This window comes from Xenopus laevis, chromosome 1L (genome assembly GCF_017654675.1).
Source record: "Xenopus laevis strain J_2021 chromosome 1L, Xenopus_laevis_v10.1, whole genome shotgun sequence".
Classification (NCBI taxonomy): domain Eukaryota; kingdom Metazoa; phylum Chordata; class Amphibia; order Anura; family Pipidae; genus Xenopus; species Xenopus laevis.
In genome coordinates this window covers 193,664,325-193,687,906 of record NC_054371.1, presented here as the reverse complement: position 1 = coordinate 193,687,906, position 23,582 = coordinate 193,664,325, and the positions used below count along the sequence as shown (strand labels likewise).

The 23,582-nt window shown below is 42.5% G+C and overlaps 1 protein-coding gene and 1 long non-coding RNA gene across 3 annotated transcripts in view; one reads left to right on the top strand and one right to left on the bottom strand.

Annotated features, from left to right (window-relative positions):
* Positions 1 to 8,605, bottom strand: part of LOC108717435 — a 28,903-nt gene extending 20,298 nt beyond the window's left edge. The window contains exon 1 of the long non-coding RNA XR_001935847.2: positions 7,349 to 8,605. This is a non-coding gene — a long non-coding RNA (uncharacterized LOC108717435). The remainder of the gene's footprint in view (positions 1 to 7,348) is intronic.
* A 162-nt stretch (positions 8,606 to 8,767) lies between these two features.
* Positions 8,768 to 21,580, top strand: nr2f1.L (nuclear receptor subfamily 2 group F member 1 L homeolog). Of its 2 annotated transcripts, none has more exons than XM_018243087.2 (3): positions 8,768 to 10,439; positions 12,892 to 13,416; positions 20,680 to 21,580. In XM_018243087.2, exons 1-3 carry the CDS (start codon positions 10,013 to 10,015, stop codon positions 20,958 to 20,960), a joined length of 1,233 nt encoding a protein of 410 aa, XP_018098576.1. In that variant the 5' UTR covers positions 8,768 to 10,012; the 3' UTR covers positions 20,961 to 21,580.
* The last annotated feature ends 2,002 nt before the right edge of the window (positions 21,581 to 23,582 follow it).

Below are 23,582 nucleotides of genomic sequence, written 5' to 3'. Positions count from 1 at the left end.
TCACTTGTGTATACAACCCTGTAAAGGCTTGAACAGCAACTCTACATGAATTCTATTTCGGTAAATCTGATGTTATTTACATGTCATTTTTCACAAAATCACAAGAAGCTTTGGAATATACCAAGGAAGAAACCAATTGCCTTCAAAGGGTTAGTATTATGTAATATGCAATATGTGGATTAACACTGTTCCCCTATTTAGTGTATTTTCTTTTAAAAAAAAAGGCATTAATCTATATACATTTTTAATAAAAAAAAATTGACATTTTGTGGTTGTCATTTCACAAAGCTGTCTGTAGGAGGATACAAGAATTGATTTTCAAAGGGCAGGTAAAGAAAACCCACCAAACTGCATGCAGCCCCCTGTTTTTTATTTGACTACAACTCCCAGTGTCCTCTGTCAACTGAAGATGCTTAGGAATATAGAAGAGTTGTGGGTTTGCAATATAAATACTGGAGACATCCCTGAAAATCCATACTTATATAGGGAGAGAGAGAGAGAGAGAGAGAGAGAGAGAGAGAGAGAGAGAGAGAGAGAGAGAGAGAGAGAGAGAGAGAGAGAGAGAGAGGAGTCTGTTTCTTTAGGCATTTTTTTAATAGGGGTAACAATATCTGTGCATGTATAAATTAATCCATTACAGACAAGCACAACATTTTACAGGGAGTGTCTGTCTCTCAGTTAACTCCAACTTCAAAAAAGGGGGGATACATTCAGAGCTAAGAGGGACATATTCATTAGATGTATTAGAGTTAGACTCGTGAATTAGGAAAAGATCTCACATTATGTATCTAATCTTTGCTGAGTTGAATAAATGCTATTTGTTGCTATGGGTTACTAGACCTGCTACATTACCCTAAGTCATATCTCGTATTTTTGCAATATATAATACCGGGAAACCCAGCCCAACAGCCTGTACTGTTACATATGTGTTTATCTTCTATGTATCGCTCAAATATATAGATGATATTTATACAAGGTATAAATGTATGTTGTATTATTTAGGAATATTGCTACAGTTTAACTTTGGGATGTGTGCTTATATCCTTTACTGTACTCCCCCTTTTCTTTAAAACAATACACACAAAAGGGATTGATACATCGATACACACATTGTGTCAAGCATGTGTGATTTCAATTTAGCTCTTTGGCTGTGCTGCATGTTTGAGCTCTGTTACAGTACATAAACATTATAATTGCAGCTAGATTTTAATCACAAGATGTCTCTGTAACAAATGTTCCATAAAAATAGCATAATCCATAAATGTGTATGGTGACACGTCTTCAGAATACGGCAATATATTGCATACATAAGTTCCTTTGCTTTTTCATAACACAAAAAAGAAGGTGTTACTTTCCCTAACATAGGGATCTGGATCCTTTTCTTCTCCAGTTTCTGGAGAACTGCAATTCCCTTTATAGCCCAAGGGACGCAGGGCAGCAGAAACTGGAGGGCCAGGAATGTTCTATGTTGTAGACACACTTAAAACTTCTAGTGCCCCTGTGCTAAGTGTCAGGTGATCCTTTTAAAATGATCAATTCCCAGACTTTGAGGTTGATCCCCTAAGGATTCCCAGGCCGGAACAGTGACAAAGGCCCAGCCTAAATGTCAGTTAGGATACTATTTAGAGAGCTCTCCTAGATACTCGTTGGAGCTACGGGTCAGCCTGGTCACATTTTGGACCACAGAATGAGGTTTGACCAAAACACTGCTGCTTTAAATGGCTAATTAACATGTTTATTCAACATTAATTGATTCCAATGGCCAATTGACAGAGGATAACATATTTGAGAAACTGTGCTGCTTGCTGTGGGAAGTTTTACAGCAGCCCTATTCTATTAAAAAGAAGCAATGTCTAACCAGTGATTTAAATAAAGACCAAATGCTGGGCTACATTGATTTCATAGTGACTGCATAGTCCGTATCTAGCGAGGAGCAGAATCCCATCTCCGAATTATATTTCACCCTCTGCTTTGCATTAGCAATGCCTTGTCTGTGTTAATGTTAAAGGGCATTAAGGGATCATTGCACATTCCCTGTCAAATCATTATGGCTTAATTTGTGCCAATTAACCAGACCTCACATAGCTGCTATTACCAACTAAATTGAGCTTAAAAGTAGATATCTCATGCCATCCAGATACAGTCACTCAATTTAAAAGATCTCTGCAGGCACTGAATGACTGAGGGTAATTCCTGGGAAAAGAAGAGAGCCGAATGAGGCAGGAGGACAACATTTTAAAGAGAGTCTAAAAGTGCTTCACTCAATAAACTGGTAAACTGTTAGTGCAGCATGAAGGGGGAATGTGCGCTAAGAGGTATAATATACTTCTTGCAATTGAACTCAAGTGGGAAGGAAAGAGATTATGGAAGGCTGAGTGCATCTGGAATAAAATACAGCCTCTACCGTGACAGGGAACAGCCTGACAATAAGGCTTCTATTCACACAGGCTTGAACACCTGAGGTCTAAGGCTTCCTAGCCTTATGCACCTGTCTGTCTGCAGATTATATGGGTGTGAATGATCTGCCGCTGCTTTGCCAAGAACATGGCAGGGGGATGTCTCTTGCCCATTAAGGTGATGAGAAGTGGGCTGGAAGCATCCATCAAGTAGTCATTCTGCAAATCCTAAACTGGATGTAAGAGGCTTGCCTGCTAAAACATGTATTTTACTGGGGGAATCCTCAGGTCAGATCCAGTGAAATCATGTAAAAAAAATTAAACGTTTTGTACTATAAACATGTATTAGTATAAAGCTTCCTACTGGAACTGTGTTTTGTAAGGCTATGTAAGGTTTAGATTGCATGCTCTTGTTAGCCAATATTGTTTCATTCTGTACACCTATCTGATATAGTGTGTGTGTGTGTCTTTCTGTCTGTCTACTTGTATGTCTATCTGTGTACGTGATTCATAACTTGTTGATGTTATATAAATAAATGATGATGATGATGATGATGATGGTTATGAAAATGAATCTGAAAATGCCAGTCCTGAAATAAACACTGCACCATCCTTGTATCTTTATAAAGTGCCAATCAGGCCTCCCCTTTGTACTAGTACTACGTAATAGACTCTCTCCTGCCTCCAAGCCTTGGACACTTTATAGGGGCTAATAGATTTCTAATCTTTTAACGGTCATCCAGTATAATTAGCACATATGTTTTAAATAGCTGATAGTTGTGTGAGCAATAAAGCAATTACCAGTTGCCAGAGCTGACAGTTTTTCTAGCTAAACTCCAACCCAACAGCTAATTGGGAATGTCATCTTATCTCCATTGTTTCCAATTAGTTGTGCTAAACCACCACACCGGACTAGCTGGTCTGGGGCTAATTTATCTGTTCCCATTTATATAAACAACTGATTATTCTCTCCAGAACTGTATTTCCTGCTAAGATAAAATAATAGGATAAGGCAGATACAGATAGAGGGACTTTGTAAGATGGGAAGTTTTATTTAAAGTTAGCAAACCGTGGTATAAGTAGCAGGGTTTCTAGGGTTTAGCCCAGGGTTAAGCCCAGCGAGGGGCCCCATACTTGGGCCGTTTACTCCAAGTGCAATGAGCGGTGATATAATTGTGTTCTATAACCGAATAAATGAGTCAAGTAACTGAATTAACTCCTCATGGGAGCTTTGTGTACCTGGGGCATGTCTCTTAAATATTCTTTTTATATTATAGTTATGTATGCAATGCCTTTATATGGTTATATGTATGGCCTTTATTTAGGCATGTCAGTATGGCATTTATATAGTTATATATGTATGACTTTTATATAGTTATGTCTGTATGGCATTTATATAGTTATATATCAATGGCTTTTACATAGTTATGTAAGAATGAACATTAAATGTCTATATACAGTATGGACGGCCTTTAAAGGGCATAGCCAGGTGACCATAAATGGTTAATTGAACTCTTTCAGCCTGTAAATCGCCCAGACTCGGTGATTAAATCAGAAGCGACTGAAAAGTTTAAGATTTGTGTCTGGAAAATTGAGTTTGTCACCGAAGCAACATTCATTCACTTACAGGAATGTACAGAACGCGTAGGGACTGTGGCCCCTCACAGGGGACCTGTCTGGTCTTCAGCATTCTGCAAAGCAGAGCGAACAGCAGCTCCTCTCCCACCCACAGCTGTGATATCCCCATGGCACCCAGACAGGACTTTGATATCCCTTGTACCCCCACAGGCTGCTCGTGTGTCACAATAGCTGCAACTGACTTGCCTGATGATACCTGTCTCTTTATCCAAAGCTCACCGGCCCCAAGTGATTCCCCCCCTAAAAATGAAATTAAGTCAGGTTTAGATGGGTTTCTAATACAATAGATAGATAGATAGATAGATAGATAGATAGATAGATAGATAGATAGATAGATAGATAGATAGATAGATAGATAAATCTTATTTAGAGAATCTTATTTTGATCTTGCCCACTCCCGCACCTTGTGTCTCATTCCCTTCCCCTTAAAATTATAAGGTGTTTTGCATAGGGCCTTCCTCACCTTTGGTACTGGTACTGGTTGTTATGTCTGTAACTCTGTATGTTATATAGTGAATAAAGTACCCCCTCTTGTAAAATATAAGGATATTATAAGTTACCGAGGAGTTTCATAACCATGTAAAAACACCAAGCCGAAGTCCGAGTGTTTTTATACAGGTCATGGAACTCCGAGGTAACTTCTAATATCCTCATATGACATCAGAACTCACCGTTTATTACTGATGACATCAGGACTCACGGTTTATAAGGATATAATTTACAAGATATTCATGGCTTTTGTATATTATATGTATCTAATTCTTGTGATTTCTTTGTACAAGCACATTCATTTTACAGCACTGCGGCAATATGTTGGAGCTCTAAAAATGCATGTATAATAATAATAATATATATATATTATAGATATTTTATCTATCTAAGAGTTTTCAGCAAGTTACAGACTCTGCCTGCACTGAGGGATTAGATGGCTCGCACTCAGTTATTGAATCAGTGAGATAATGGGCGATTTTAGGCGACCTTATAGTTCCCCAAGACTGAGCCCTTTGCACTGAGGAGAAGGGGATTAAGTAATGGCCCCCGGGCTACACTGGGAAGGTTTTACACACTGACCTGGGCCAGCTACTTGGGATCAAGCTACTACAATGAGGCAGCGTTTTCCTATCGCTTTCTATTCTCTAACCTCAGTTCTCCAATTAACACGTGAGAAGGGACTAAACCGAGATGCCCACAGCCCCAGTGAAACTAGTTACGTTTAGTTTAGCAAAGTTGAGGTTAAGCACAGAGGCAACTTTGCAGCATGGCAGCTTCTGGGTCGCGCTGCTGATTCCATGTAAGTATGGCGGGCACCCTCATGACTCCCAACAATCAACAGCAGCCCATGGGTGACATGACAGAGGCTTTGTTATAAATAAAACCCCCAGATCTGCCGTGTGAAAGCCAAGCAGCCTCAGGAATATACATCTAATCTGTGTGTGCGCGGCTTTATGAAATATTTAGCTCATTACATCGCTTTTAATTTCACCGCATGCCCCTAATCTTATCATTGAGTTGAACGGAATTCCCCAATTGCCTCCCTGCTTCATTCTACGTGAGGACGAGCTCGTTCCACATTATTAATAAGTGGCAGTTAGTGACAGTATCACGGCCTTTGCGTCCTATTTATCCCCCCTCTCTCGCTGCCTCCTTGGGCGCACATTGCGCTAATAAATCCACTTTCCAGCACATTAAAGTGTTTTACTGGGACTATTTCATAGGCACATTCTGTATCCGCACAAGATGGATCACTTCCATTACCAGCGTTCAAATCGTAAAAACAAATAAGGATGTTTTTTTTTTTTTTTTTATTTCTTTATTATTATTATTATTGGGAACATGATTTCTGGGATAATTATATTGAACATGTTTAATGTCTCCCCAATTGTAGGAGAATTTGTGAGCTTTATTTAAAGCAAATTGGGAGAATGACAGTTGGCAGTGACTTATTTGCCATTTAAAGTTCGTTACAAAAACCCCCTCCCTCTGCTAAATCCCTTTTGCTTCGGACTCCCTTCTCTTTTTAAATGAAACTAAAAAGTGTCCTTGTGAGTATCTCCTACGAACTGATATATATTTAATTCCTGCCTCATTGAAGAACTTGATGTGTGTTTGTGAGTTAATGTCTATTCAGATTCTCCCTTTCGTCCATTATTCACTTGGTATTTGGGGGAACATTAACATATTTTCGCAGTGGAAACATTATATTTTATTACAACTATAATTATCACGCAGGAAAAAAGGTGGAATAATGAGTAATGGCAGAATATCTCGGAAAATAACTGTATTTACTTGTTACTGGATTGATTTTTAGTCTAATTCTTTTTTATTTTGCTGTCAACCCCTTTTCTGCTGTATATTAATATCTATATTTATCCCTGTGTGTTACCTTGCCTGTAGGTGCTGATTAATCTCTGATATATTTATATACCTGTCCTTGCAAAGTGATGCCCATAAAATGAAATCAAGTTCACTTTATCCTTTTAGATATGAATATTTATTTCAATGTAAATAAGCTGCAAGCCCAATGAGGTGACTGATTTACTAAAAAAAAAAGTATAGGCAGACATTTACCAGCAACAAGTGTTGTTGTGAAGCGATCACTTCTGGGGAGTCGTAGTTCAACAACAGCTGGAGGCGCACAGTTACTGCGACTAGAGATTTTTAGCTGTAAACAGCATATTAGTGATATTGCCAGAGAATAAGCATATGTTTTATCAATTATTATTACACATAAAGAAAACAATATATAAACTCTTGGGTCGATCTCCCCTTTAATCCTGCTGGATATTGCCTGTGATCCGAGTATCTATTGACATTATCCCCAGATAAAGTAACTCACATTGATCTTCTAATGGGCAAACAACAAGCGCAGGTGGAGAAGGCTCATTAGCGCGCGTTCTTTCAGGTTTAATTCCTGTTTGTCGCTATTAGAAATAACAAGTGCCCCTCTGATCCGTCATCACTGCTGGGTGGGAGTTCTCTGTGCTGGGCCCGGGAGAAGTGCTCTAGAGTCAGATGAGTACCATCCATGGGCACAGCAAGGGCATATCTGCTATTAAAGTGGATGGCACCTGTGTGGGCTCATCTAGAGAAAAACTGGGCCACATTCCATCCATATTTATCTCCAGGAATAAATATCAACAGAACAATCGCTGGTGATAAATAGGGGGCGAAATAACAGGCATGTGATTTCGGCCCAGTTTTGATCTAGTAAACAGGGCGCTAAATGTGAGCTATAATGGCAGTGTGTACTATAAATACAGGCTGAAATAGAAATGAGACAGTCAGTAGAGGAAAGAAAGGGAATAGTTACTCACAGTCAGTGCAGTGGAAATGAAGCCAGAGCTGTAGCGCTGCCAGGAAAGAGTTGTAGCGCAAGAGAAGTGTCAGTTCCCAGGGTAGCGCCCGGCGCAGTGTAGCCTCCAGCCAGTCCCCCTGTAGCCCCACTCTGCCTTCCCCGCAGCCGCTGTGCTGCCTCTCCTCTCACTCTCCTCGCCCCGAATTCTAACTGATTCTCACTCACAAGCGTTTTTGTGCTTCTGATTTAATCGTATTCGTTTCAGCCTTTTCAGTGGCCGGGAGACAGGAGGCGAGTTTATTTGGCGAGGCCACTGTTCCTAGTCAATAACATCCTTTCTCTCAATGGCCCTACAATGGGGTAGCTTGGCCACGGACCCGTGGAAAATCTCTTCATTATTTCGGACTGGGGAGAGAAAGAGAGAAATGACCGGGAACTATTCGCTTGGAAATGATCCGGAGCTGTCACTAATGGAGAAATCAGACCCTTCCCCCCCGTCAGCTCAGCCAGAAAAGTTGGGGAGTGTGTGGGGGGGTTTAATTTGTTCCCCTTGTTGCTAATGAATGAGAGTCGGGGAAGAGGCAGATGAGAAACTAATGAATAGAGACTGGCGTTGCGCTAGGGCTGCTTGCACTTTCTACCTGCGCCGATTAACCCTTTCCGCGCTGCCTGCGTAAAGACGCAGCCTTTAATCCCATCGCCTCGTACAATGTTATCCTCCCAGCAGAAAATGCGGGTTCAGCCCTGCAGCAAGGTGCCGGAGCCCCGCGGTGTAACGCCTTCACTGCACTCGCTGCCTGTCCGCTAGATGGCACTCGCAGCCAGCGATTCTGCCGCTGAAACTGAAAGGCATGTGCGTCTCTAACCTGTGCTGCTGGGACTCTTACTTACTGCCATTGATCCTGCTGCCAGACAACAACAACAAAAAAGGGGACATGACCAGCAGCGTTTCATTAATAATTCCTCTAACGACTTGGCGCAACTCCTCCGCTAAGTATCGCGCTCTAGGCGCAGATAGAAATAATTGTTCCTATAAAGATAGACGGTGAGTGGGGAAGTGCACGGGAAAAGGAGCGGGGGGGGGGGTTAAGGACGAGAGGTGAGAGTGAGATTCCTTTTGACATCAATCTAAATAATTCACAGTTTTTACATCTTCATCCGCTTCTCGCCGTGTAAGTTCTGCCGTTTTCCCATCAGCCACTCCAGCAAGTGGTGCGTTTTGTTGAGCGCACAGCCCCCCCCCCGCGAGCAAATGGTAGCGGCCTGATGTGAATGAACACTGCGCTCGTCACAGCCCCCCGTCCCCCCTCCTTCCAGCCCCAGCCGTGGGTAACAAGGCAAATGGGAGAGGGGGGCCCGAGGCACCAATAGGAAGAGGGGGATTGGCCAAGCTAAGCCTCCCATTTGTGTTCCCCCCCAACTCGGGGCTCTGGCCAGTCAGTCGCCTTTGATTATCACTCGCCAGCGGCCCCTCTCTTGGCTCCTTGACACGAGCTCCATATAAGGCAGCGATCTCCATAGAAACGTGTCAGTTTGAATAGTAGTGTCAAAGTTCACTATATACAGACAGTCGCGCAGATCCCCTTTTCGGAAACATTGCTCCGCTGCTCTCCCCGTGTAAACGCATTCATTAGTACGTGTGTCCCGACTTCTCTCCTTTTATCGCATAGTCTATTCGCTGCCGCCTGGGCTTTTCCTCCTTTGCCTCCGTCGCTCCATTTGTGCAGAAGAACTGGGAGCTGCAGCCTATTGTTACTCGCAGTACTGTTACTCCTATTAGTACTCGCTGCTGCGGGAGGACACCGGACTCTCTCTCACTTTTCCTGACACTTTTTTTTTTTTTTCTCCAAGTGAAGCGGAAGGAGAAGAAGAAGGGCCGCCGGCCGGCACAATCACTCGGCTTATTATTAGCTTTGTTATTCGGGTCACATGGGATAAGTGCAGTTGTCCTGATGCTGCGGAGGCTCCCGCTGTCTGTATCTGTGACTTGTGATCAAATGACTGACCGACCCGGCTTATTTCTCCGTCTCTGCTGCGGCCGCTGCCAATAATAAAGGAGCATTTGCAGAGCGACAGATCGCGGAGGGAGGGAAGCGACTGATCTTCTCCGGGCTGCGGATGAGGCTGATTCCCAGGACTGTCTCTATGAATGGCTGACTGCATCTTGCCCTGGATTTGGCCCCCGGACACTTACAAGCCCTGATCAGTTCCCCCCACCCCCTCCAAAGATTTATTCCTCTTCGCCCTCCCTCCCGTCACCCAGGGTCGGCTACACACGGATCCGTCCTGCAGAGCTCGCTGCTGCTCCTGGCCGCCTATGTCTGACGCGCTCTGCTCTGCCGGCGACATTGGGGCAGCGAAACCCGCCGCCTCCCGAGCCTGAACCCTCCTCCCGCTACAGCCTCGCAGCCCGGAGAGCAGGAGCAGCCCATCCACACTCAGGGGAGGGGGCACAGTTCAAGCCGCACTCGCAGAGCCCAGCCGGGGACACAATACATCATTAGCTCCCCTTTTCGCTGTGCAAGAGACAGGGGGAAATCCCTTGAGCCCAAATCCAAGGAAACGGCTCCCATTAGCGGCCAGCACCACGGCAGACACAGCCAGCTTCTTCTTCTCCTCCAGGATCAAATCCCCCCAGACCGCGGCCATCAGCTCGCTCTCCAGCACTTTCTGGGCCCGAGATATGGCAATGGTAGTCAGCAGCTGGAGAGATCCGCAGGAGGACGTGGCCGGGGGGAATCCGGGAGGCCCCAACCCGGGGGTCAGGGAGCAACAACAAGCGCCCTCCGCCGCCCCCCACACGCCGCAGACCCCCAGCCAACCGGGACCTCCATCCACCCCGGGTGCGGCCGGAGACAAGGGGCAGCAGGGCTCGGGGCAGAGTCAGCAGCAGCACATTGAGTGCGTGGTGTGCGGGGACAAGTCCAGCGGGAAACACTACGGGCAGTTCACCTGCGAGGGCTGCAAAAGTTTCTTCAAGAGGAGCGTCCGCCGGAACTTAACGTACACTTGTCGCGCCAACCGCAACTGCCCCATAGATCAACATCACCGCAACCAGTGCCAGTACTGCCGCCTCAAGAAGTGCCTCAAAGTGGGAATGAGGAGGGAAGGTGAATATTTGTTCTGGCCACGCGCGTGTGTGTGTGTTACTGTGTGTGTGTGTGTGTGTGTATTACAGTGTGTGTGTATTACAGTGTGTGTGTATTACTGTGTGTGTATTACAGTGTGTGTATTACAGTGTGTGTGTATTACAGTGTGTGTGTATTACAGTGTGTGTGTATTACTGTGTGTGTATTACAGTGTGTGTGTGTATTACTGTGTGTGTGTATTACCGTGTGTGTGTATTACTGTGTGTGTGTATTACAGTGTGTGTGTATTACTGTGTGTGTATTACAGTGTGTGTGTGTGTGTATTACTGTGTGTGTATTACAGTGTGTGTGTGTATTACTGTGTGTGTGTATTACTGTGTGTGTGTATTACAGTGTGTGTGTATTACTGTGTGTGTGTATTACTGTGTGTGTGTATTACTGTGTGTGTGTATTACTGTGTATGAGGGACTGCGCCTGACTGGCCCAATATTTCTGACTTGCTGATGTATTGTGGCGCTATTAATATTAATAATCGCTGGGCTCCCCGCGTGTTGAGCTTTGTGTGGGTTTTGTCTGTGGAAGCTGCTGTGGGATGTTGGCTGAGCCTCTATTCATGTGCTCCATCCCTTCCCTCTCTCTCTCTCTCTGTCATCATTACACACACATACCTCTCCACACCAATCCACACAAAAACAATGCCATTTACTTTGCATCCATGCTGTGTGTACTCCTCTACTCTCAACAACCTGTGGCCTTGCCAAACACATGTGTGTAAACACTCAGCAGCTGACACTGGACTTTGGGATTCATTGATTCTCAATATGCACTTCAATTTCATTTTACTCCATGTCTCCCCTCTCTTCCATCTAGGGATCTTTCATATCACATCACAGTTAAGTTACCATCCTGCTCCAGAAGCTTTTACTCCTATCTGCTATTTGCTCATATGCACTTTACTGAAGGAACTAAAACTTTCTTCCCTGTCGTTTCTCTTCTTACAGGAGCTTAAATTGAGTATGTGTGTGTGTATGTGTGTGTGTATGTATGTGTGTGTGTGTGTGCCACTATCTAGAATTTGCATATTTCTGCTTGTCAGTGTTATTGTGTGTGTGTGTGTCTGTGTGTATATTTGTGTGAGCTAGTCAGTGTGTGTGTGTGTTAATGTTAGGTTTAGGTGTGTAGGAGTAGACAAACTGTTAGATCATTGACACATACTCACATATATATATAAAGTGATATAAACAAACTCATTTGTACTTGTGTATTGGTGTTTGGTTGTGTGATAGTGAGTGTAAACCTTTGTTTCGTGTGTGTTCTTGTATTTATGTATAGTAAAGGAAAACGAACGTTTTGTGTGTAATACAGACAATTCATGTGTGTGTGTGTGTGTGTGACTGTGTACAAATAGATACAGTGAAACAATCAGCCCACTACACAATAAGCTGCACCTATGCATCACTGCACCTGAACACCACGCTGAATCTGAAACAAAAAAAAACCTTATTTCACAGAAATATTTCCTGGCTCATTTCATCGAGGGGAGCAGAAAGCAAAGCAGTTCATCTATAAACGTGTAATTGATCTGTTGTTTTATCTTTTAATGGGCAGGTTAACTCCACTTTTATTTAAATGCAAAGCATCGCCATTAAAAAAAAAAATCAAAGGTTTTATTAAAAATGCAGCAGCCTGGGAATACATGTGCTGAATAGTGAGAGCCTATCACACTCGTGTGCAAAGCCTACAATGCTAGTCATTTAAATTGGCCCACTACCACTATACACACGATTTCCACATGATTGCATTGCATGGGGTGAGTTACTCTATTTTGTGTGTATTCTAAATTGATTGCAGTTTCTTTCGGTTAGTTTTGCTGTCCAGTTGCCATTAGTACTGGGTGAGCTTTGCTCGCAGGGAGCACAAATAAGCCTCATCCTTGCAGTTCATCATCCAGTCTTTTGCATTGGCCACTCACTCTTCCAGCAGCCACGTTAATTGCCCACTTACTCCTCCAATTTTATGTTCTATCCTCATTGTTTCACTGCCTCTAATCGGATATTACGTGTGTTTGTTTGAAATGAATGACTAGTGATGATGACTATATATATATATAAATATGTGTGTAGTATATATTTACACAGTCACATATATATAAATATATATTTATACACACACACATGCATTTATACATATACTGTATGTAGTATATGGACGAGGCTGATCAGGCACAAAACATCTCTATTCTGCCCTGATCTTTTCTGCTAGAGACAAGGGATGTGATTTTATTGTTTGTTTTACAACATGGGGAAATTGAGTGTTCATAGGTGTGCGCTGTGGCTGCTGTGTGTATCTTTATATAATAAATAGCAAATATGTGTCTCTTTATATCTGTATATTTATCATATTGTGAGTGTTGGCGATATTTCCCAGCCCTGGTTGCACATTTCCTCTTCTATCTCTTTGTTTTTGTCAGCGGTACAGCGAGGTAGGATGCCTCCGACCCAGCCGAACCCAGGCCAATACGCTCTCACCAACGGCGACCCCTTGAACGGCCACTGCTACCTGTCTGGATACATCTCTCTGCTGCTGCGGGCCGAGCCCTACCCCACGTCCCGCTATGGAAGCCAATGCATGCAGCCCAACAACATCATGGGCATTGAGAACATCTGCGAGCTGGCGGCCCGGTTACTGTTCAGCGCCGTGGAGTGGGCCAGGAACATCCCTTTCTTCCCCGACCTGCAGATTACCGACCAGGTGGCTCTGCTGCGACTGACCTGGAGTGAGCTGTTTGTCCTGAACGCGGCTCAGTGCTCCATGCCGCTCCATGTGGCCCCTCTGCTGGCCGCTGCTGGACTCCATGCTTCCCCCATGTCCGCCGACAGAGTGGTGGCCTTTATGGACCACATCAGGATCTTCCAGGAGCAGGTGGAGAAGCTGAAGGCCTTACATGTAGACTCGGCCGAGTACAGCTGCATCAAAGCCATCGTCCTCTTCACTTCAGGTGAGTGGGTCACTGCATATTGCAATACTCATGCCCTGAGACTACTGGGGGTGCTCAGCCATTATTTGGGCTGGATGGTGCTACCAAACATAGGGGTCCTGCTATCAGTCTTGAGTCTCCCTGCACCAATATTTGTGTGAGTGTTAAATAGGGGCCCTGTGCATATATAGTGCTAGTGCCAGGCATCTTGCTATTAGAGAATAACACTGTGCAAGTCTCTGTATTACTGAAGGATCTGGGGTTTGCAGATATTATTTATTATATGTGTCCACTAGAGAATATACCAGTGGATTAGCTGTACTATAGAAGGAGGCTGTGATTATAGGCTACTGCTGTAATTCAGTGCTTGCAGCATATGTGTGGGCAATACACATGCTGTTAGTTTCATTTTCATGCTAGGGGCCTACGCTGAACTCTGTATGGATGATGTTAGCGACAATAGTAAAGTCTGAAACTGTGTATATTCAGCCCTAGGCACATGTATGGTGCACGGTGCTGGTGTTTTTTTAATGTCAGGTACAGGTATGTATGGGTGTATGTGCAAAAAAAGGCAGGCATTGGGCAGTAAATAGAAAATAGTTCTGCTATTAGGTGTCGGTAAGGGACAGTATATACCTAAAATATGAAATAAAAGACTGTGGCAGTCACAGGAGAACATGCACAAAATAGCTGCATCATTAATTGGTAGGAGCAATCACAGAGAAGTATATTCAGTATGCCTACTCCATTTATTACTATTGGAAATGTGTGGATGTATTGAAAGAGTGTCTGTACTATTAGGGGGGGACAATGTTTACCGGGAGCTGGTAAGATATATTACTAAAAAGAAGGTGGGACAGTATATACAGTAAATACACAGCATTATGTATTACTATGTACAACGTGGGACAGTATAAACAAGGTGCCTGCGCCATTTATTACTAAGGAAAACTGGGGGTGTATATAGAGAGTGATTAGCACCATTTTTACTAGGGGATAATAGGACAGTATAAACCAAGTCCCTGCGCCATTTATTACTAAGGGAAACGTTGGGCGTATTTACAGAGTGCCATTTATTACTAAGGGAATGTGTGGGGTATATACAGAGTGTCTGTACCATTTATTACTAAGGGAATGTGTGGGGTATATACAGAGTACCTGTACCATCTATTAATAGGGAAATGTGTGGGGTATATACAGAGTGTCTGTACCATTTATTACTAAGGGAATGTGTGGGGTATATACAGAGTACCTGTACCATCTATTAATAGGGAAATGTGTGGGGTATATACAGAGTGTCTGTACCATTTATTACTAGGGGAAATGTGTGGGGGTATATACAGAGTGACTGTACCATTTATTACTAGGGGAAATGTGTGGGGGTATATACAGAGTGACTGTACCATTTATTACTAGGGGAAATATGTGGGGTATATACAGAGTGACTGTACCATTTATTACTAAGGGAAATGTGTGGGGTATATACAGAGTACCTGTACCATTTATTACTAGGGGAAATGTGTGGGGGTATATACAGAGTACCTGTACCATTTATTACTAGGGGAAATGTGTGGGGTATATACAGTGACTGTACCATTTATTACTAAGGCAAATGTGTGGGGTATATACAGAGTGAATGTACCATGTATTACTAGGGAAAATGTAGGGTATATACAGAGTGTCTGTACCATTTATTACTAGGGAAAACGTTGGGGTATATACCATTTATTAGTGACCTGGGGGTAGTATAAACAGGGTGAGTGTTTTATTTATTACTGGAGGGAATGGAGGATGCCTGTTCCATTTATTACTAGGGGAGACGTTGGATACTATATGCAGTGCGACTGTACCATTTAATGCGTGGGACAGTATTTACAAGGTAGTGGTACCAATTGTCGCCGCGGGAGAATGTGGGCAATTCTATATCTCTAGGGGAGACATGGGGCAGTATATACAGGCTATATGAACCATTTCAAGCTAAGGGCAAGAATGCCACTGATCTGTATATAAAGGGCATTTGTACAATTTTAATGCCTGGGGCAAGTTAAATCCTTATTCTGTAAAACGAACAAAACACTTAACATTTAATCTCCGTCATTTCTAATTAAAAGAAAAAAAAATCAAAACCCCTTTCCAGAATATGGCACACGGGAACAAAAACCCCGATAAGTACAAAAGCAGTAAAAGAGCTGAGCTACGGTTCCAGTTATACATCAGTTTGCTATGGAAACCAAACACGTATTAAATATTTAACAGATTGCCTGAAAAAAAAAAGCAAATTGGGAGCAGACAACGATCCCTTGCAGAAATGGTCTTTTTTTTTTTTTATTGTATTTATTTTTTTCATATTAGCTGTGAGGATGGGGCTCGAGTCTGCTAATTCTGCAGGGCTGTCCCTTTAAGTGCGCCTGTTACAAATGCAAGAGGTGCTTAATGAGAGGTGGGTGCTCACAGAGCAGCTTGTATGGCTGCCACACATGTAAACAAAGGCAGCTACTCGGCATCCACATTAGACACGCACTTCAGATCATCACTACCCCCCTTTCACGATTTCCTGCGAGGTATTTTTTCATAAATATTGATTAAATGATTTCTGTAAGATCCAGAGATAAAAAAAAAATTAAAAAAAACGCAGACAAATAAAAGCGAGCGATAGTCAGACAAAGCTGCGAAGCGATCCCTGGCCCAGCACCCTGCTCGCTGCACCCACAGCATTCTTACTGTTCATATTCCTTCTATTAAATGGCACTTAAGTGCGCAGGATTGTGGTGCGGCAATCGCAGTATTAATATTGATCTGAACATCAGATCATTTCTGTAGGCAGAGGGAGCTGATACATACACTGTGATCAAACCCACTATTGTAGCTCTTCTGCCCCCTCAGTGCTGCTCAGGACAATACATATACATATATAAATATACATAAATATATATGTTGTATGTATACATATATTATGTATGTGTGTATAAATATATATATATATTTGAATAAAATCAGGGCACATTAAAATAAATCAGAAATTCTCGTGACAACAGTTGTGGGACCCTTTGAGACAAAACTGAAAAAAAAAACTTAAACCGCTGTAGAACTGGGATTTATTTTGAATCTGTGATTTAATGTAAATTGAAGCGAAATGTTGTAACAGTTAGTTGGGGATCTTTTTGTCTGAACACATTTTACGAGCTTCAAAAAAAAAAACCTCAGCACAAATACCTTTAATGCTCCCCCTATAAGCAGATGAAAAGTAAAATCCCCTTGTCTATAGAATCAAGTCTCTAAATTCACGTTTAGCCACAGTATTAATATTGCGGTGAGGAAGTAGTGAATGCTTAAAGCCCTTAAATTATTAAACATGGAAATGCAACTGTCAGCGTCCATTTTCTCCCCAACCCCTCCCCGTGCGAGCACTAACACACACACACTCACTCACACACACTCTCACACACACTCACTCACACACACTCTCACACACACTCACTCACTCACACACACTCTCACACACACTCTCACACACACACACACACTCTCACACACTCACACACACACTCACACACACACACTCTCACACACACTCTCACACACACTCTCACACTCACACACACACTCTCACACACTCACACACACACACACACTCACACACACACACTCTCACACACACTCTCACACACACACTCTCAAACACTCACATACTCACACACACAGTCACACACATTCACACACACACACTCACACACACACACTCTCACACACACACTCTCAAACACTCACATACTCACACACACAGTCACACACACTCACACACACACACACCACATAAACACCACACACACACCACATAAACACCACATACACACCACATAAACACCACATACACACTACATACACAATAAACTTCTGAACAAACTTGCTGTGATTACTAATCAGCTGGGAATTCGCTGAAAAGCTGAACGTTAAACATAGTTGAAGTGATGAAAACGCAATTTTAGATCATAATTTAGACATAATGAACAAACGAGTTTAGTAGTGAAAGGCATTTAATCCTGGCACTGGGCGCCCACTTTGTGGTTTTTACATTTATACTCCGGAAAATATTTAAAAAAAAAAATAATTCTGGATCACATCCAAACGTGAGGTCACGAACCCTGTTTCCCACTGCAAGATTATTAATTTCTCTACCACAAATATGCTTTTAACCCTATCCGCCTTAGATAGGCGCAGTTAAAGGGAAAGAACTGGAACAGAGAACACATGAAATAAATGCACCAGCTGTAAAAATGTCCCATTTTTGATACCATACCACAAGTCCTAGTTCATCTAACAGGTTAACCCATTTGAATCCCACTTGTAGAGCATTGGTGAGAACTCTACCCTGCCCCCTATTTCTCACATGTGATGGAGAATTCATTGAGTTTCTTTCATTTTTTTTAATAATTGGACCAAATATTTGTCCATTTGTGTAAACTTGGAGCAATGTACACCTTGTGACAAGGATGTATAATTAGCTACATTGTAATACACTCGCCGACCAAAGCTACTCAGTTTAATGTATCTAGTCTTTGGGGCTGCTGGAGATGAAACATAATACATAAGTGCGCCCAGATGGAACAGCGCAGAGTCTAGTTGTTGTTAAACTACAAATCCCATCATCCCACAACTAACTTTGAGTGCAGCAGTATATATGTTAAGCAGTGTGTTATGTTCGGCCACTAAGCGGACAGGGGTGTATATGTGGTTTTAGCAAGTTAGTGGGGCATATGGGGGGGGGACGTGAATATGACTAATCACTATATATTTCCTATATAATATCATGAGAGCAAACAATCTCCATTGTAAGCGGTGCATATGGTACAACATGTACATTTAGGATCTGATAAAAAAAAAAAAAGATGTTTTTAATGCTGTAAGATTCAAATCATTATGGGGATTTCCTCCAACATCACACTTAGATATATGATGATTCCTGCCTCTGCCAGAACAGAGACACATCTATATGTCAGAATTCACAGTGTGTTGTCCTCATCGTTACCCAGAGACCATTACAATCAGCTTTACATCCCCCCTCTTGCTTGCAATAGTACAAACTGTTTAACAGAATATAGCATTTGCCTCGGCCCCATGTGTATTATTATTATTACTATTATTATTATTATTATTATTATTAATGTGCTGTAGACATTAACCTGTGCTCTGCCAGAGAACACCGGCTTGCAATGCTTTGAGGCCATTCTGGCGGCTGAGAGGTTAAACGAAAGAGAAGTCTGGGTGCCACAGCAGGGCCCATACTGGTGGTATAGAGATAAATGGGCCATAGAGTGACAGGTAGTGGGTGCCTCCAAATGCAGCTCTCGGGTATGATGTATTTCCAGCCTAGAATATTATATAATAATAATAGCACACTGATACATCAGAATCGATCTGTGAGAATACAGCCCCCCTCCCCTGTGCGCATGAGCCGTACTGTAAATAGTGACAGGCATGAAAGTGAGAGAGGCCCTGCAGTGAAGAAACACATACAGCTATTTGATTTAAACAAAGCGCAGCGACAATGTGGCTTCTGTGTGTGTCTATTAATAGCTCAACTGGGAACAGGGGATGGTGGAGAGGCACAAGGGTGTGTGTGCAGGCGGCCTGGTGCTTGGGGAGATAGGGTGCTTGGAGAGATAGGGTGCTTGGCTGGAGATCCCCCTCCTGTTTATTACTCAGTGGGACTCCTGCATAATTGTATTGTTCCATTGTCGTGGGTTGGCTTTAACGTCACTGTGAGTTTTATAGGCTGGGAGTGGAAGCATCTTGTGCCACATGGAGGGCACATTGTATCTTCTACTCTGCTCCTAATGGTGCATGGACTTTTTTGTGGCCTCTTTAGGGTATTGATTCCCAGGGCTTACTTGGGACCCACCTGGAGGCATGTGTGTGTATCTTAATGATGCCTCAGTGTGAGGTCAGTAGATTGTGTAAGCAATGGCCTTATACAATGGTCCCCAACCAGTAGCTCGTGAGCAACATGTTGCTCTCCAACCCCTTGGATGTTGCTCCCAGTGGCCTCAAAGCAGATGATTATTTTTCAATTCCAGGCTTGGAGGCAAGTTTTGGTTTCATAAAAACCAGGTGCACTGCCAAACAGAGCCTCAATGTATATTGACAATCCACATAGGGGCTTCCAAATGCCCAATTACAGCCCTTATTTGGCACCCCAAGAACATTTTTTATGCATGTGTTGCTCCCCAACTCCTTTTACTTCTGAATGATGCTCACAGGTTCCAAAGGTTGGGGATCCCTGGCCTTATATCACACTCACTAGTGTATTGGGACTGGTATGTGTTAGTTCCACTCGGGCCCTATAACGCGCTTTAGTGAGCTGTTCGTCTTGTAGCAGTTATGGGACTTATTAAAGATCGAGGCGGGTCATAAAGACCAGTTAGGGCTCAGTCTGAGGGTGTATGGATACCCCTGATACCCTGTAAGGAATTGCTATAGGAAATTGAGTGCTGTACTGTACCTTTGATTTTAGCAAAGGGAGACATACCAAAAGTGAACTGCATCAGATCACACTGGGTTGGGCGCTTTCAGGGTGCCACTTTTTCTAGAGAGGTGCAGAAAAGTGAGTCTGCGGTGACTTTAATTTCTTTACTGCGCCCCTTCCCCTTAGAGAGCTTTGAACGTGGGTCACACTATCTGGGGTGCCTTTTAGTTGTGCATTTAAATGTAAGGCCGTGCGATCGTGATGCCAGTTCTTTAGAGAATACCATTCTATGCTCATAACAGAACCAAGCACCCTGTAACATAAACTGAATAAACTGAATTTTGAAGAAAGATAATGGTCATTCATCTGTTGTTGAGGGTGTCAGGAGCTGTATTTGAGGAAATCTTGTTACTTGTATTAACAGATGAGCCCTGGGTGCCAGGTTAGTGGTCATACAGTTCTTGGGTGTGGGTCAGGCAGGTAACATGTGGGGTAGATAATGCCTGTGCCATAAGAATTAGATTTGGTATTATTTGAGGTTAGTGCTTGTCATTATTCCATGCTTTGTGCATGTTGGGGTATGGGGGAAATACAGTAGAATATTGTTGTGGGGTGGCAGTGTGAGACAATATGGTCCATCTGCCCATGCCTCTATGGTGCAATGCCCTCAACCCAGTGACGCTGAACTACTATTGTCTAAATGTCCTTGGGACTTATTACTCCAGTGTGAGAGTGCGAATGTTTTGCTTGTGATTGTCAGGCCCTTATGCCATATTAATAATGTGTTCTGTTTGTCTTTCCTTCCCTTGGCCCCTGTGTAGATGCCTGCGGCCTGTCAGACGCTGCGCACATTGAGAGCCTGCAGGAAAAGTCGCAGTGCGCCCTGGAGGAGTACGTTAGGAGCCAATACCCCAACCAACCCAGCAGATTCGGCAAACTACTTCTAAGGCTCCCATCCTTGCGCACAGTATCTTCGTCTGTCATCGAGCAACTGTTCTTCGTGCGTTTGGTAGGTAAAACCCCAATAGAGACTCTCATAAGAGACATGTTATTATCTGGAAGTAGTTTCAATTGGCCCTACATGCCCATCCAGTGCTCCTAGGGACCCGCCCTGGGACTCTCACTTGGACCTCTCTTGGCCACACAGCTCTGATGGTAGGCTTACTTAATTAATACCTTTTTTTTAAAAAAATAAATCGCTATGGAGGACTCTGCTGGAAATGGACCATGAGAAATCTAATATAAAGCGAGGAAACTGAGCCACTTGGATGTACTATGGACCGATATGGATTGGTCTGTACAGAATGGCAAGGACCGGGCAATAAACCCCGTGCAGACACAAGCACTGACTACTTAACCAGGAACAATTCCTGGCCATTTTGTAATATATATTAGTCTTTATTTTCTTTTTTTTATGTCAAGTTGAAAGCAATGTATGCGCATAAAGAACAACACAAAAGCAGAGTTACGAAAATAGGGGAAATCGTGCAGTTTCCTAATAATTATAAACCAGAAAAAAAAAAACTCGTCCTGTGTTTATGTATCTATATCTGTTTTGTATTTTTCTGGTTCCAAACCAGGTCTCCTGTAATTCTATACTAATAATTTTTGATATAACCCTTTGCTTCTTATAATGAGTGCGATATATGTTGTCGAGGCGTAAGTTCTTCAAGAATTAAAATTGAAGTGAGAATTTAAACAAAATAAAAGACTTTAGCAAAATAATTGTTTTTTTAGTTTCTACTACAACCAACACTTTGCCCCTTCGACCCCCCCCCCCCCTGGATTCTCAGATGGAGGACTCATGGTGCTGTGCAATTGGGGTACAGTAGCAGCCTCTACTTGTAGGGGGGTCATAATATACAAATTGCCGCTGCCTCGAATTTTTCCCCATTTCATCAATTTAATCCATTTTATAAATGGGGCTGATGTGTCTCGGTGCATTTTCCATTTCTTGTTTAGTCAGTGTTGCTTGGGAATGGTGGGGGGAGAAAATGTGAAGGGGAAATGATATTCTGGCTTTTGGCTGCTTGTGGGGGTGTATTGTAAGAGATAGTAATAGAATGTGCAATTGGATTGAATAAGAAAGATTGGCTTATTATAGCTCTGAGTGGCTATCAATGGGCCTTCTGATCTGACCCTATTTTCTGCTGTTAGAGCAGAGGACATTATTTCCTTGCAGCTCTCCATGTAAAGCCCTATTCCCAATCTATTAATATAAAAATGTCTTTCTCCCAGCCTGAGTGCGGATCCTATAGGTCTCATTATGAGCATTCCCTCTTTCCATCCATCCGCCACACACGCAATTTTCATTTAAACATCGCTTCTATAATGGGCTTCTCTCAAGGTAAAGACTGCTCGGTATTCCTGTGCTTCTCCCTCTTACTGCTCCCTGCGCATTCATGTTTCATGGGCACCCACCGTCCTACCAGGGAGCTCGCCTATTAATAAAATCTCTAATCATTTACAGATTGTTGTATTATTAATACTATATATTATTCCAGTATAGTATTATTATTATTATTTATAATAATGATAATGATAATAATAATAATAATAATAATAATAATAATAATAATAATAATAATAATAATAATAATAATAATTTGGGGGTTCCAATTGAACTCAACATTTTTGTATAGATAGATATGTACATATTAAACCAAATAACGACAAAAGACCCATTAACGGGATTTTTACAGCAAAAATAGGAAAAGAGGTTAATCGACTTGCCTATAGGAATCCTGACTAATCCTGACTAAGGGGCCGCAACCTCAACACAATAAACTTATTTTTTACCAATACCTGAAACTCAAGCAGAGCAAACTAAATTAAGAAAACTTATTTTTTAATGCTTCCTTTAAAACTTGTATGTTTTCCTCTGTTGCTATTTGGTTGCATTTGAGTATGGACATTGACACCTAGGTATTTTTTTATTTCTTTTAAATACCTTTATGGTACATTGCGGTAGAGAGAGAGACTATGGCAGGTCATATTTCTTCCAAATGGTGCCTTTTCATTTTCCATTTGCTCTGGATTCTAAAACAGCAGAGCATTTAGGAAACTATTGGTTTAGTAGTTTCTATATTTCATCAGCTGGGTTAGTGGGGTTGACTTTAGTGACCGTGCGCGCAATTAACGCACCCTGTAGGAAATGTATCATCTATAGCACCCGCCCTGGAGGAGCGTTAACTCTTCGACTTTCATAGAATACAGCACCTCCAGCTTTGTGCATCAGCAACTAAAAACAAGGGTCGCGAGATCTGTGGAGTGGCGCTACTGAAGAGAGCTTGCAATCTATTAGAAGGACGATAACAGCACAACCAGGAGGACAATAAGTTTTTATGGTTGATCTGTAAAACAGCACAAGTTCAGTCTGAACTATATTGTGGGCTTATAAATGCCTATCCAAAATGTGTGCGCTAGTTGAGAGTAGATAGATAGATAGATAGATAGATAGATAGATAGATAGATAGATAGATAGATAGATAGATAGATAGAGCCCTTACATGTTACTGCTCCTGTATATAGGTGTGGCCCAGACTGGAAGGTTACCCAGCTGATTCATAAATTAGCCTCCCCTGGATGACTGGATTCTATTTTGACTTTGATAAATAGGGCAATTTCAAAGCTGCTCAAGCTGCAACCACACGGAAATGTGTCACCCTCACCCACCCTTTTTTTGAAAATCCCTCTTCTATTTTCTATTCTTTTAACAGAAACC